Source organism: Gymnoscopelus microlampas (genome assembly GCF_963454915.1).
Source record: "Gymnoscopelus microlampas genome assembly, chromosome: 18".
NCBI classification, from domain to species: Eukaryota; Metazoa; Chordata; class Actinopteri; order Myctophiformes; family Myctophidae; genus Gymnoscopelus; species Gymnoscopelus microlampas.
The window spans coordinates 34,567,650-34,582,212 of NC_139955.1; the positions used below are offsets into that span (position 1 = coordinate 34,567,650).

At 43.8% G+C, this 14,563-nt stretch overlaps 1 protein-coding gene across 1 annotated transcript in view; it reads right to left on the bottom strand.

Moving 5' to 3' along the window:
• kdrl (kinase insert domain receptor like) overlaps positions 1-14,563 on the bottom strand; it is a 53,164-nt gene that overhangs the window by 13,930 nt on the left and 24,671 nt on the right. The window contains exons 13-24 of the mRNA XM_084041528.1: positions 12,937-13,221; positions 12,451-12,597; positions 12,174-12,302; positions 10,255-10,361; positions 7,719-7,848; positions 6,827-6,931; positions 4,459-4,572; positions 4,241-4,329; positions 3,522-3,675; positions 2,632-2,729; positions 1,989-2,111; positions 1,460-1,571 (exon numbers count right to left, since the gene is read on the bottom strand). Coding sequence (XP_083897654.1) covers positions 1,460-1,571; positions 1,989-2,111; positions 2,632-2,729; positions 3,522-3,675; positions 4,241-4,329; positions 4,459-4,572; positions 6,827-6,931; positions 7,719-7,848; positions 10,255-10,361; positions 12,174-12,302; positions 12,451-12,597; positions 12,937-13,221 — 1,593 coding nt within the window. The remainder of the gene's footprint in view (positions 1-1,459; positions 1,572-1,988; positions 2,112-2,631; positions 2,730-3,521; positions 3,676-4,240; positions 4,330-4,458; positions 4,573-6,826; positions 6,932-7,718; positions 7,849-10,254; positions 10,362-12,173; positions 12,303-12,450; positions 12,598-12,936; positions 13,222-14,563) is intronic.

Genomic DNA, 14,563 nt, shown 5'->3' on the forward strand with positions numbered 1-14,563 from the left:
CTTTTGACCTCGAAACATTATCAGCCTCCAAGACTTGCTCTTTGCCATTTTTCTTTGTCATTTTGTTTCCTTGTTTCCTGATTTATTTCCCATGATCCAGTTAACACTACCCATATGTGTTCCTGTGATGGTTAATGTCTGTGCTTAAAAGAGTGGAGGAGAAAGATTGAAAGAAAGAAAGAAAGAAAAAAGCGTAGGGGTGATGTCAGTGGTCTTTATGCCTTGAAGAAGTGTGCGGTCGGTAACAACGTGGCGTGGCAGTGATTCATGCGCGGCCCCATCAAAAGCCCTGCACACCACTGGATCCGCATGGACTTACTCTCCTTTTTAACACTGACTTTTCACCGCCGTCCTATGGTGACGTTTGAACCATATTTCACGCTAAGTCCTGCCATAGAGCTGAGATGTGTGGCGGTGAGCTCTGTGCCGCGGTTCATAGAAAGTCATGGGCCGCCACACAATGCTGTCTTAAAGGTTGCAGCGGTTTCACAGCAGGGGCAAACATTTACATTGATGGGCTGCTTGGTTACAGCCAGTTTGCATTGCCAGCTGGAAAGAAACAGACGGCTTAAATGGGAGGTATTCTTTCTTCTTAATGTCCCTTGCCTTGTTCTAAAATTCACAGTCGAACTTCACTAATGTTTTCGCACGAGCGGCACGAAAATAGTTTTCTCAAGCTGACAATGCAAACCTTCTTTGTCCCAGAGGCACAATTACACAGCAGTAGAAGACAGTTATTACCCAGTACATCTGGTGAGGCTCCGTGGCTGGGGGCGCCCAACTAGCCTCTTCTCTCTGAACATCCTCTATTAAACCACTTAAACCCTCTGTTCTTTGTAAAACGGACCTGAGTTACAACTGTACTTGGACCGCTTTTTTCCATCTACACCAAATACTCTATGCCAAAAATAGCCGATCTACAAGCTCACAATGCGCCGCATTGCTACGCATTATAGAGCAGCTATTTTTGGCCAATGTTCCCCCATGAAAAGGCATTCTCAGTGGTTATAGCTATGCTTGCTATGCTTTATGACTACATGGAAATTGTAACAATTGGAAAACCGCTAATTATTTTAAAATGTCAGTTTAATTTATGCCATAAACTGGAGGGAAGATGGATTTGCGATTGGTAATTTTAAAAATGATGAAGTTGTCATTGGCCGAGTTGAAAAATATTGGCCTGCTGGCAGCTTGCACAATAAATATGACATAATTGGACAAGTAGTTTGCAAGATTAGCCGCAGACGGAGCATCAATTGAATGCAACATCTCCGCCAAGAGATACAAATAATTTTGACGATTAAACCATAGAAATGAATCTCCTCCATGTACAGTAATTATGCCCATTCATCTGACTGTTAAGTCGGATTAACATGCAAGGTTCTATAATAGAATGAGAGTTGAGACCCATTCAAACCAGAGTTCAAATCTGTGGTCAGTGCCGAATCATCTTACTTACCCAGGGAGAATATCTCCCACATGAGAACGCCAAAGGACCACACGTCACTCTGGGTTGTGTAGATCTTGTCAAATATGGCCTCAGGAGCCATCCATTTCAGGGGAAGTCTAGCCTGTGTGCAGATATGATATCGAGGTAAGATATCATTTACATCTGTGTAGCTCATCACAAACTCATCATTAATCATTGTGCTGGCACATCTGAGGAGTCTTTTGATTGGGGTTGTGTGAGATGCTACTTCTTCTGAACTTTCATGAGCTCTTCCTCCAGCGTTCTGACAAACACAGTGACACTTTTGTTGGACATTTCCAAGAGCCTCTGCATTTATCCAGCATTTCTGCATTTGCCAAGTCAGCAATAGCAAGATATCTTGCATATTTTGACGTGCAGTGCTCAGTGTTAAGTTCTCTTGAGTGACTGTAATCGGAGTTCAAATCTGTTTTCCCGTCTGTGCGAGATGGTAAATGACAATCAACCGGAGGCTCCCCATGGATAATATTTCAACGACTTGCCTAATAAATACACTTACGTCTCCCTTGCGCACATAGTCCGGGTCTTTGTAGATGTCTCTGGCGAGTCCAAAATCACATATCTTCACAACATTATTCTCAGACAGCAGGATGTTCCTCGCAGCCAAATCACGGTGGATGCACTAATGAGGGAAAGGTGGAACAAAAAGTCGTTGTGAGTAGTCAATGATGTAAAATTCACATTTTCTGCAGGTACATAGATCTTTCATTTTTTTTTGGGGGGGGGACACTACATGGAAGCCATGTGAGTAACACATGGTGCAGTCATCAGAGTTATCAGAATAGAATCTGATGTCTTCCATATCCAGGTTATCCTATTTTCTCAAATGGCTTATTTAGAACAATAGCTTCAAACACTAATCACCGGCATCCGCTCTCCCCAAACTTATGAATGACCAGAGTGAGTTCTACACTAATAGCTGTGGTGTGACAATGGGCTCACAGGACGCAGCATTCCATATAAAATGGGCTGGGCAGTGTAATTGAATTTAATGTGTTCACAATTCTAATACATAACAAAATACAATAAATATACAGTAAATGTATGTCTGGTTTATTTATTTACTTTTTATTTTATCATATTTTTTAAGATGTTGATTTGCTGATGTTTGCCTCAGGACGTATGCTTAAGGAAGTGCTTACCTTGCGTGAAGCCAAGAACTCCATGCCTTTTGCAACTTGAAAACTGTAGCAAATCAAATCCTCCAATGTCAGCACTCTCTTATACAGGTCCTCGTGCTCTGAGGGCACAGCAGCATAACATTGGTTAAAACTTAATACAGAAACTTTTCTAGAAACGTTTTCAGCAAGTAGCATTTTTCATACACGACAGAAACATATGCATTTAAAGTAATCCACATACTAATGTATCTGTAAATGCCCGGACAATGGGTTCCCTTATATCTCGCAAGCCTCCAAGATAAATGCCTGAATAAACCACACCATCACTGACATCCACTTTGTCACGTAGGTATGTCCCGCCCACACTCTCCTGTCTTGAAAACATCCTTTGCTCACTGGACATGAAAAAAAAAATTGGATTCCTCCTATTTTTCTGATGTTGGCTGAGACGTGTGATAATGGGCCGAGTCCCGCAGTCGGGGGTCTGAATGGAACGACTCAAGGGGAGTCCTTCCACTCTGGCAACACCTGAGTAAACAGCCAATCAAACCAGAAATAACACTACGGGGACAACATGGCCGCCGCACCCGGGGCCTGAGCTCAGTGCAACGGTCTCTGGACCAGAGACTCAGGTCAGGAGGCAGGAAATAAACAGAGGCCTCACCAGACTCAGTGGGGTGACAGTGGCTCCTGCTGTAGTGATTGTACTGCCGAAACAGGAGGAGGAAACCTCCCATCGGACTTGGGCCAGAAAACAATTGTGTGGGCTGGGGTGGGGCGGGGGGGGCTTAATTCCTGTGCAAGGATGGGTGAGGCGGAGGTGAGCGGGGGAAAGAGGGGGAGACAGGGGGAGGAGGGAGAGAGAGAGAGAGGTGGGCGGGGAAGGGAAGGAAGACTCTCTTGGCCCTTACCTTCCTCCTCTTCCTCAGAGTCACAGTAGCTCTTATCTTCGATAAAGCCCGAGCTGGCGGAGCTTCCGGTGCTGGCCACGCTCTCCAGGCGACGCTTCATGAGCTCGCTGAGTTCACAGCCCGACCCCGACGACACCGCCTTGCCGTCCTGGCTCTGGCCGCCGCAACACACACACACACACACACACGCACACGCACACGCACACACAGACACACGTTCAATGAGATGTGAGCCAGCAGCCACAAGAGAGAGTTTCACTGCACCCTTGTTTCCCTACACCAGTGGTTCTCAAACTTTTTCATGTCAAGCACCCCCAAATTGACACTTATTAGCCCACGGACCCCCATTTCAAAAGATATGCCAGGGACCCCCATAAGAGAAGATTTTCTACGGCTCTAGCAGTGATTCTCAACCATTTTAATTTCAAGGACCCCAGTTTGACATGCATTAGGGCTACAGACCCCCATTTAATGGCATTTCTATCACTTGGACCGCAATTTATATTGTAAAATCTATGTCAATTTAACTCTCAGAGTTACAGACCCATAAGGGTCCATTTTGTGCCTAATCTATCATTTAGGTGGGGACCCCCTGGAACTCCCTCAAGGACCCCTGGGGGTCCCCGGACCCCACTTTGAGAACCAATGCCCTACACAGCCGTTAACATGTTCACTCGCAGCTTACTGTTCTGACGTGCTATGATGAAGAAAAGGCAAACCTTGTAGACGACAAAATCAGCTCGCTTGCTTCTCAAGTAGTTGGACAAGTTGCCATACTTGCAGAACTCCACAATCATCATCAATGGACCTGTGAACATTTATTAAAAAAAGTATAAATAAATTGTCTAGCTATCCTAACGTGAATATTAAAGACATGTACATGAAATATCAAAGCTTCCTGGCTTCCTGAGTAAGTGAGGTCCTAGTCTAAACCCACCTCCAGGCTTCGTACAAGCTCCCAGAAGGTTGACCACATTCAGGTGATGGCCAATGTGGATTAGAATCTTCAACTCTGACATCAAGGCTTTCCGCTCATTAGTGGTAGCTCCCCCTGTTATAACACAGAGACACACAACATACGATGAGATAATGGAAAACACACTCCTTTGCGCAGCAGCGGTTAGTATGTCATTTTAACTCTCCACGAGATCGGATATATATATGTAGTTTTTGATTCAATCAGATATTCATCTAAGGCTAAGCCCGTTGGTTTTGTTTAAAGGATGACTCAGAGTTATGCTCGTGTACTGAACGTTTGGAAACCAAACTGCATCTAAGGAAAATAAGGAACAGATTTCAACTTGCGCAAACTGTAGTAGAGCTTTAGGATGGCTTAGACGTTTTCCATTCAGCAAAATAAGTTAATCTCACACGAAGACGTGATACAGATTGTATGCAAAGATAATGGTATGGAGAGAAATGACTTAACAAGAGAAACACATGTTAAATCACATTCTCATACACAGAAGAGCAAGCTTTACATTACACAGCATCTTAAAAGTTGAGCACTCTCAGATGGAGTTAATATTTGAATTATATAGCATAAAGTTTTCTTTTCACTCACTATCTGAGTTGTGAGCACTATGACGTAAATTCAGCACCAGAGAGGCTTGTTTTCCTAAAACATAATGCATTAGTGCTGCTTAAGGCAATATTTAACTTTGTCAAACATTTTCACCTTTTAGCATGCGTAACCCATATGAGTTCATGTGCAATGAACCCTTGCATTTGTTATCTGAGGTGATGTCATCCAGTCACGTTTGCTCAAAATGGCATACAGCTACAATAGGGATTGAACCCAGATAATATTTAGTTTTCCTGTGTCCTGACATACATTTGCTGTTTATTTATCAATAATGTGAATGCTAAAGACTAGTGGAGAGTAGGAATTGTTGGAGCAGTTAATGTCCAAATGTGATTGCCTGTTTGTGAGTTCATATATCAATATTAGAACAAAACATATTGCTTTAGGAACAACAAACTGAATATTTTTTACTCAGCCCAGTGTCCATGCAATGTCTCCAATTTTACTTATGTATGATGATTTTGAAAAAGATTATGTAAAAAAAGATCCTTTATTGAACCTTTGCACTTTATTTAAACAGGACTGAGGACAGAGAGGGGGGGGGGTGACATCCACACACGTCTCTTGTCAGAGTCAAACCAGGGACATTGTGATTATGTGGTTGACACACTAACCACTTATCTACAGGCGAGCCACAAATTGAATGGTTTATAAAACCAAAAGTTCAATTTCTTGACCAGTCTAGTATTTATTGCAGTGGGAGGCCTTGATCGAGTCATGGTTAATATGGACAGGCCTGCTGCTTTCCATTATGTCTTGGAGAAGGCCGTCTTTCTCAGTGAGTTATGTACAGTAGAGGGATGATGAATGCTACAACAGTGAGTGATATATCTAACCTGTAGACTTCCTTCCTCATCCATACATACAGAGTTACTTCCTCATCCCTACACCAGAGAGTATTGATGGGTCACTAGTACTAGTTCAACCTCAGTCAACACTGGGGGGGGGTGTCATGTGCTTCTACTCTCTTTTATCTAGCTTATTGTTTCTATTTTTAAATGCTAAATACCATTTGTTGTGAATGTTCTGAAAGCTTTTGTAATGTGGCTGTCAATGCTTCTGCAGAAAAATCGAGGCCAGCTGCAGGGGATCACTTCCAAACGTATGGACACTGATACGTTTGTTATTGCTCAATTTATAACTTTTCCACTTTAGAACGCTGCATCAGCTGCAGATCTTAGTCAATCTGAAGAACATCATATCTGATTCTGCACGCTCTCATCTTCTCATCAGGGAAGGCAAAGGCTTGACCTCCACTTCAACATGTACTCTGTCAGAACCAGCCACTGCGTGCCTTGCTTTGAACGATTTACTCCAAGCACACATTAATTGCAGGCACATGTGCTGCTCTCGCTAGCGTCTATCATGTGCAGAAGTAAATCCTCTGCTGAAAGGACATGGAAAGTTGTTATTCATCTGCCGCACTGATGACAATACCTAGTGTTGTGTTGTTAACACAGGTCCATGTGTCCATGTGACCTTGCTGACTCCCATCTCTGGGATGATACAGATGAATAATATGAGAGGAAACCGAGGTTAGATGAAAAAGTACCAGAGGACATTATTCTCTTTTTTTTTTGGGGGGGGGGGGCATTTCTAAGCCTTTATTGACAGTGATACCAGAGAGAGAGACATGAAATGTGGAGATAGATTAGGGGGGCGACCATTCAGCAAATGGTCGCCAATCAAATGCAATTTAGAAATATTATTGGTACGGTACCTTTCAGCATCTTAACAGCGACCGTCTTGCATGTAGAGAGCTTGTCAATCCCAAAGGCGGAGGCCTCCACAACCTTTCCGAAGGCTCCGTGGCCCAGAGTTTTGCCTGGACGAAGTAAAGAGGGCATTCAGTTTAAATCGGACCTCCATGGGAGTCCTCTGCCCCTGGGGGCGGTACTGTAAATCACACTGCATTCCCTGTCAGCCCAGGTTATGGCTCTGTAATTAAAACAACCTGCTGGTGTTCTGACCAATGAGCCGCTCCTCCAGGGAATTTATGATCCCATTACCGAAGGATGACAGCGGCAGGTCCCTGCAAAGTAAGAGCCCTACGCAACGACTTTGGAGAGGGTGACACCCCTCTGTCACATGCGATTGTACAGTGGTGTATCTTATAGTTATGGGCCAGATCCAAATGTGCACAAGCTGTAGGCTATTATGTGGACAATGTGTTATACAAATTCAATCAGTCAATCAACCGTATCAAAATAACCACTTAAGCCCTATGCTTCGTTGGACGACTACTGCCGAAACTAAACGATCGATCGCATTGTGAGGATCAGTGAAAAACTAAATGTGTGAAAAACAAAAAAATATCTAATAATAGGGAAGTTTGAATGACATGGCCAAAAACCGGGATGCCAGGTTGAAAGTGGTTAGCCTGAGTAATGTACAGCTGTACTGTAGCTCAAGCCACTACACAGTGTCTACGGTTGGTGTCCCATATGTCAATGTAAAGTATAGGACATTATATAGTATTATGAAATTAATTATGAAGTCATTTATTTATTATGCTATTAGTTAGTAGTTATTTTCGGCAAGCGACAATTTATACTAGTATCTAATTTATACTTTGTGGTACCACAAAATCTATGCTGTGCCGTGCTTCTCACCTAGTCTCAGGCGATCGCGGGGGAACTCCCACTTGCTGGCGTCATACTGCAGAAGCTCACACTGTTCATCTAGTGGACACTCATCAGGATCAATGATAATGGAAGGTCCCATCTTATAGTGTGCTGGCTGCTGCAGTGGTGGAATGAAGGAGTGAATGAGAAGGAAAAAACAGAATAACAAAATTTAGATCATAAATTAAAGGGACTACACCATGAATTTGAACTTTTTCTTCTTTTGTGTGTATTTTTGGTCTCCCCTACCTCTCTTCTATCCCAAAAAATACCCCAGTTTGAACACTCAGGCTTTCACAGCATATCTGAGGTTTTATGTAAATTAGTCTCAAAACAGGCCAAACTGATTTGCCCCCGAAAGTGACGTCACTAGCGGTACAATCCCTCCCGTTTTTCAGTTCCAACATTTTTTTAATTATTTTTTTACTTTTTCCACACAGAACCAGGAGATAACATGCATACAAACTGGCTCAATAGCACCATGTGCCAAATCAGGACATTGTGGTATTGCAGGTAAAAGTGATTTATAAGCCAGAGAGAAGTTAGTTGGAATGAGTATATCTGAGGCTTTATGAAAAACCTTTTGAACCTTTTGAAAAACGTTTGAGGGACATAAACAATATGATATTAAATATTAGATTTTTTTTTTTAATTCATGGTGTAGATCCTTTAATGCCCTATTTTGTCGCATGATAGTGTCAGGCAAAAGTGGCGAAAATAGCCGATCTACAAGCTCACAATGTATCGCAGTGTTGTGAGATTGTAGAACGACTATTTTGGCTATTTGAGCAATCTATCTATATATTTAGCCTGCAAAATAGGGACACCAGGTTGAAAGGTTGAAAGGGGGTAAATCTGTCTTGTAGGATTTATAAATATTTAACAAATGAAAAGTATTAACAAGAGCTTGTGACTGAATAATAACTGCTTTGAATCCATTAGTTATTTTTTCCATTTCCTGAAAAGTAACGGTTTTGGACAAGGTTTCTACCTTCTATGCATTACATACTGTGTCACAGAACAAGGAAATCAATATAACTTCTGCATTTTCAGTTTCATTTTAATTCATGGGCAACCGCAGATAATGTAACGTTACGAAACCCAAAATGATGACCTCCCCATGACTTTATTTGAGTTGGTGGGGGGGAACTCCCAAAAATGTTCTTCCCACTGTCTGATGTTCATGTGGCATATGTTCTCATTCAGGGCTGTACAGAATGTATAAATGCCAGCTCAGCACCTCTCCCTTATCAGCAGAGGTGGGTAGAGTAGCCAAAAGTACTCATAGTAAAAGTGTTGTAACTTTAAATTTATAACGACTAGAAGGACAAGTAGTCATCCAAAAAAGTACTTGATTAAGAGTAAAAAAGTATCTTTTGAAAAGACTCCTCAAGTATTGAGTTCAAAATAAGAGTGCTTATTCCGAAATAAAAAGAAACTGGCTCTCTGAGAGAATGAAACAAATAGAATGTGCATTTAATAAAACGTGTACAAATAAAGGTAACAAGCAGAGTGTATCCTTTACATTTTTTACTCCATTACATTTGGCCCAAATTAGCAAAACAAGTATGTTGCGGTATGTTTACAGTTTATTCCAAAAGTTACTTAACTCATTACTATGCACTTCTGACGACTCATACTGTAGGGAAATGTGGAAATCATGAATGTGGGCTAAATTTATCCTCCCATTAAAGCTGCATTTTGCAAGAGCAATGAGTCAGTGTTTCACATTCCACGCCATCTGTATAACGAGCTCAAGGTCCTTAAACAGGCTCCGCCAAGAATCTAGGAAACGTCATATTAGTCTTCTGTTACCAAGAAAAGGCTCATCCTGGTATGTGACGCCTGTTTATATTTAGCATATAATATAGCCTCGTAAAGTTTTCTCCCCAATTTAGTCGTTATGCCAATTGATTCCTCCCCACTCCCACACACATTGCTGTTTGTTGTCACTGCTGTTGTATCCTCGCCTGCCAGTGAGGAGACCCCACCGGGAGGACGTAGAGCCTTCATCCTAGTCTTCCCGCCCAACACTCCCCGGTGCCGTCCCAGCCCGTAGGACCATAAACATATAAAGGTAGACGCCTCCTCCGACGCTGGGGCGTCTGTATTAGAGGGGGCACGCTTCCTGACTACTGGCCAATCACAGCGCGTCTTTTCCGGGACTTTTCAGAATCTAGTTGTATAAAAACATCCTGTTGTATTTTCATACAACTAGATTCTGCCAAGAGCGTGCCCCCTCTAATATGGCGGCTGCGATACAGGTCGCTCCAATGAACTGCAGCGGCCAATGAGGTATCTAAATTATATCTATGCGTAGGACTACGTGTATGTGACAAATATCACCCTCCCCGCCCGGCTTCGCTCCCGCAAACATGGGCCAATTGTGTTCTTATAGACGCTCGACAAAGCCGGATGCTCTGCGGTGGATTCGAACCCCAGACTCTGCGGTGGTGGGCAGCTACTTTAGCACAGCACCATCCGAGCGCTCACCCTTAAGATATGACACAGCATGGGCTCTTACCTTCCTCAGCTTGCGGATGAAGAGGATGAGCATGAGCCACAGAAACATGGCCGCTGCTCCGGTGCACACCAGAATGATCACCTCAATATTCGCCTTCTCAACATCACCTGGAAACACATAAATCAGTTGTCAGAAATGTTTTTGATTCCTAGGTAATCAACGACATAAACCCAATTTTATAGGCTATTTTTAAAAACTAGACGTTCAGGCTGCTACGCAATCACACCGGCGCTGATCCGTCCGATATGCCCATATGTGGGCATATACTGTATATGGGCATTGGGCATACAGTATGGAGATCCGGTTGTCCAGAACCGCCGATCTGACCGATATGCCCTTATTATATGGAGACTATCAAACCGATCGACTTCAAACTCACTGTGCATACTGCCGAGGTCCCAAGGGAGTGATATGTAGAGTGGGAAGTCGGTCATATTGGCGGTTGTACAATACATATAGATAAATCTGCAAATTCCGGAGTACTCTGATATCATCAATAAGGTGCAAATCGGTGTTGTTAGGCAACGATTTCTGTTGTGTCTGACAACACCGCCCCCCCCCCGTCGATGTTGGCTATTGTAACATAGGATAGCAAGAATAGCCGATCCGCACACATTGTAGCTTTTTCAAATTGGTGTAATTGTAAATGTTTTTTGAAAGTTTTTGAAAGTTTTCACTTATAATGACATGCTCATAATGGGGATGCAAGGTTGAAAGTGGCTAATGTTATTTTCCCTGTGCTTGGGTTACATATATTGTTAAATATTGAGAACACAACAGAATACACTCTCATTACAGTATGATACAGTTGACTGCGAACCGACGGTGCTGAGATTCCTCTCTTTCTTGTCTTTATACTTGTTTGTTTGTTTTTTCCCCAAATTTTCTCTGAAGGGCTGTTTACACAATGTGAGTGGAACCACAACTCGACGGTTTATCCTTACTTTGTTTGGGACACGCATACCACAACTTGTTTTTCCGATAACTATCAAACACTGTTTTCCTAACCGTCCATGTCGACACTCGCTGGAGGCTCACATCCCTTCAAGTATGCGTGCAGTTATCTATCTGGCTCTCATACCATTTTCCTGGGATTGCGCACTGAAAGGCCAAAGCGGAACATACAGACACAGAGGCCTCAATATCTTTGGGATGATGGAATGGATAATGTTGACTTTGAGGTTGAACATTAAGGGAATTCAACTCCAGCTGAGGAACGATCACGGCTGGTGCCAGGAGTTGGTAGAAAATGGTCACATGACCCCGGGCAGTCAATGCCACCATCACCTTCACATGTACTACACGCACACGCACACACGCACGTGCGCGCACACGCACACGCACACACACACACACACACACACACACACACACACACACACACACACACACACACACACACACACACACACACACACAGTCCTTCTCTTCCAGACTGTGTCATGTTTCTAGACCCATGGCTGTTGAGAGCAGAGGAACTCGCTCCCTGGACCACAGTCATTAGTGGACCTCTTAACACTCTCACAGAGGTCATGTCCCCTGGGCAGGGACCCTCAGCCAGAGCCCCCAATATAAAACCCAAGGAAGAATTCACTTGGCATTCCAGGCAGCCTCAGCATCCCTCCCAAGGGGAGGCTTTTCATTCTGAAGTCTAGCCAGGCCTATTTGTAGCGGCGCAGAGAAAACACGGTCCGGTCGGTCATGCAGTTAAGTGTTCTGCTTGGCGACCGGTGCTTGGTACACTTGGTCCCTGACGTGTAATGGACTGCAGATTGATTGATTGATTGGTGATACACATCCGGTGCTCTAACTGTGGGAGGTTAGAACTGGATCATACACTTGGAAAGTGATGGTGATGATTGTGTAACTACACAGCTCCAACTTCTTTTGGTGAAGATATGAGTTCTCAAGTGACTTACCGACCACGGTGACGAGTGCGCTGGTAGTCACGGAACCATCGACATTGCTGGCCGTGCACTCGTACAGACCCTCGTCGTCTTTCTTCACCCGGTCGATGGTCAGACTTCCATTCTCTCCCAGTGCGATACCTGCGACACGCAAACACACTCAACACTAAATAATCCATGTCGATTGTACTATTATCTTGAAGTGCAGTATGATGGCTCTCATCATCGCATTGCTGGGATTACAACATATGTTATGGTTAACGTAGTTAACAATCAATTACAGCTGTACCTGGGCCTACTGTCACCTCTACGTCATTTTTGTACCAGGTGATCAGAGGAGGGGGCATTCCCTGCGCAAGGCAGAACAGGGTCAAGGTGCTGCTGCTGTTCACATCTTGATTGGTCAGATTCTGCTTGAGCCAGGGACGTCTTCTCTCTGAACCGAACACAAACAATCGGGCTTCACAAGTCGATCATGTAAATCTACAGTACCACCAATCTAAAGCTCACAGCGCATTGCAATGCTTGTAGACTGGCTATTCTAGGCACGAGACAGTGATGTACGATACAGTATAAATCAAGCTTTAGTATTACCCACACTTAACCACTGCGTTTGCCCCTCACACTTCTTTAGACGATTGCATTTTGTTAAAATTAGCATGCTTCTACGAAGGAATGCTGAGCCACAATGGTGACACCGGTTTTGCAATCATGAGACAGAGGCAGCAACATCTGGAAAACAGCCATAACCCCTGAAATCCTCCATCATACGTACCATTCACAACAAGCGCAGAGGTCTTTTGCACAAACTTATTGGGATGGCTGTCTGCCCGGCACCAGTAAGCATTGGCGTTGTCCTTGGTGACGTTGCGCAGGGTGAGGGAACGGGAGATGTTGTAGAGGCCCAGCTGGAGGTCAGAGACGTCAGAGGTAACCGTGCGATTCGAGGCATCCAACCACTGCACGTCCGTGTACAGGTAGCGAGACGCACGGCATGTGAGGGTGATGTCATCCCCCTCGATGGCTTCCTGCGGCTCGATGGTCATGTGCTCAGTAAGATCTAGAGTGGGGGGGAACAAGCTAATTAAAAACAAGCATACTTCAGGGACACGGTAGATTGCCTCCACATTTTGTTGTTTACTAAAATGTTTTGAACATGAACACTGCTTTACACGGTAGTCTGTGCCCATCTGTGTCCAGCTGCGACTTCGCTGTTTTTGTGGGGATGAAACCCACTTCCTGCTGACCGAGGCCGTTACTATTTTGGACTGTGCGTTCCAAACACCGAGCTGCTCATCATCGCGTGATCCAGGAACGTCAAATTTGCAGTTATTTCCTGTTTCATCACTGTTAATTGGAAGCACGTTGCCATGGATGGCGGTGCTGATGGCGCTCCTGCATCCCTCCAATAGGAGTCAGGCCGGGGCCGGGCCCCGGGGGAGCCAGACTGTGCTTGTTTATTCAGAACGCTGGAAAGCATTCTGTGTTCCGTAAGAGAAGACAGCTGTTATTACAATTCCGTCCTTTTTTCACCAGCATTCCATCCTCCTCAGTCATCCCCACCACCTCTGGAATGGAGCGGCATTTCCTCTGGGGAATTCGGCCGTTCTACGAGATGTTTCAATGCCCACCCCCCGTCATGTCCCTAATTACAGGGTCACCCGGTGCCCTTCTTCTAAGAAAATCTATTATTCAACGACTTCTCAGGAGATGTTATCTACTTCTTTGCAATGTTAACCCTTGCACAGTTGTGTGCAGCAATGACACTTCATCCCGCCAGTTATTACATAACGACCTCAATGGGTATTGGTTTTGGGAACATTTGGAAAGGCTCAGAAGTACATGTAAACATGATTTGCTTAGTAGCGAGCTCATAGAAAAAGTAGAACAATGACCTGCTGGTATACCGGAGTTAAGGTTGCATTTATTCAGAGCTGTTTTTAAACACGTGCATTACACTCAGCCATATGGCCTGGGACATGTTCGCCTCTCCTCTGTCCTGAGGCTGCTCTGCTGCAGTGGAAGATGGCTTCAATTAATGCCCCCCTCCGGTCTGTTTATTGCACAATACAATCTGCACATTCTTGCTTCGCTCATGTAATTCATCACCACCGTACAAATGTGTAGATTATGTGAAAGGATCTGACATCGTATCATATAGTACTCCTGGCTGTAAAACGTTTAAATGTCTCTATTGATGCATCTTGGCTGTATTTCCATACTACCGACTTACCATGAAAATCAGTACGAAACACATGCTCTAAACTAGTGGTTTTCAAACTGTATGTGCCCAAGGCACAAAAATCTCCCAACGTATCACATTGTGACACATTGTGAGCTTGTAGATGTTAGATTATTATATACGCTTTTGAATAAATAAATGAATAATATTAATAATTATT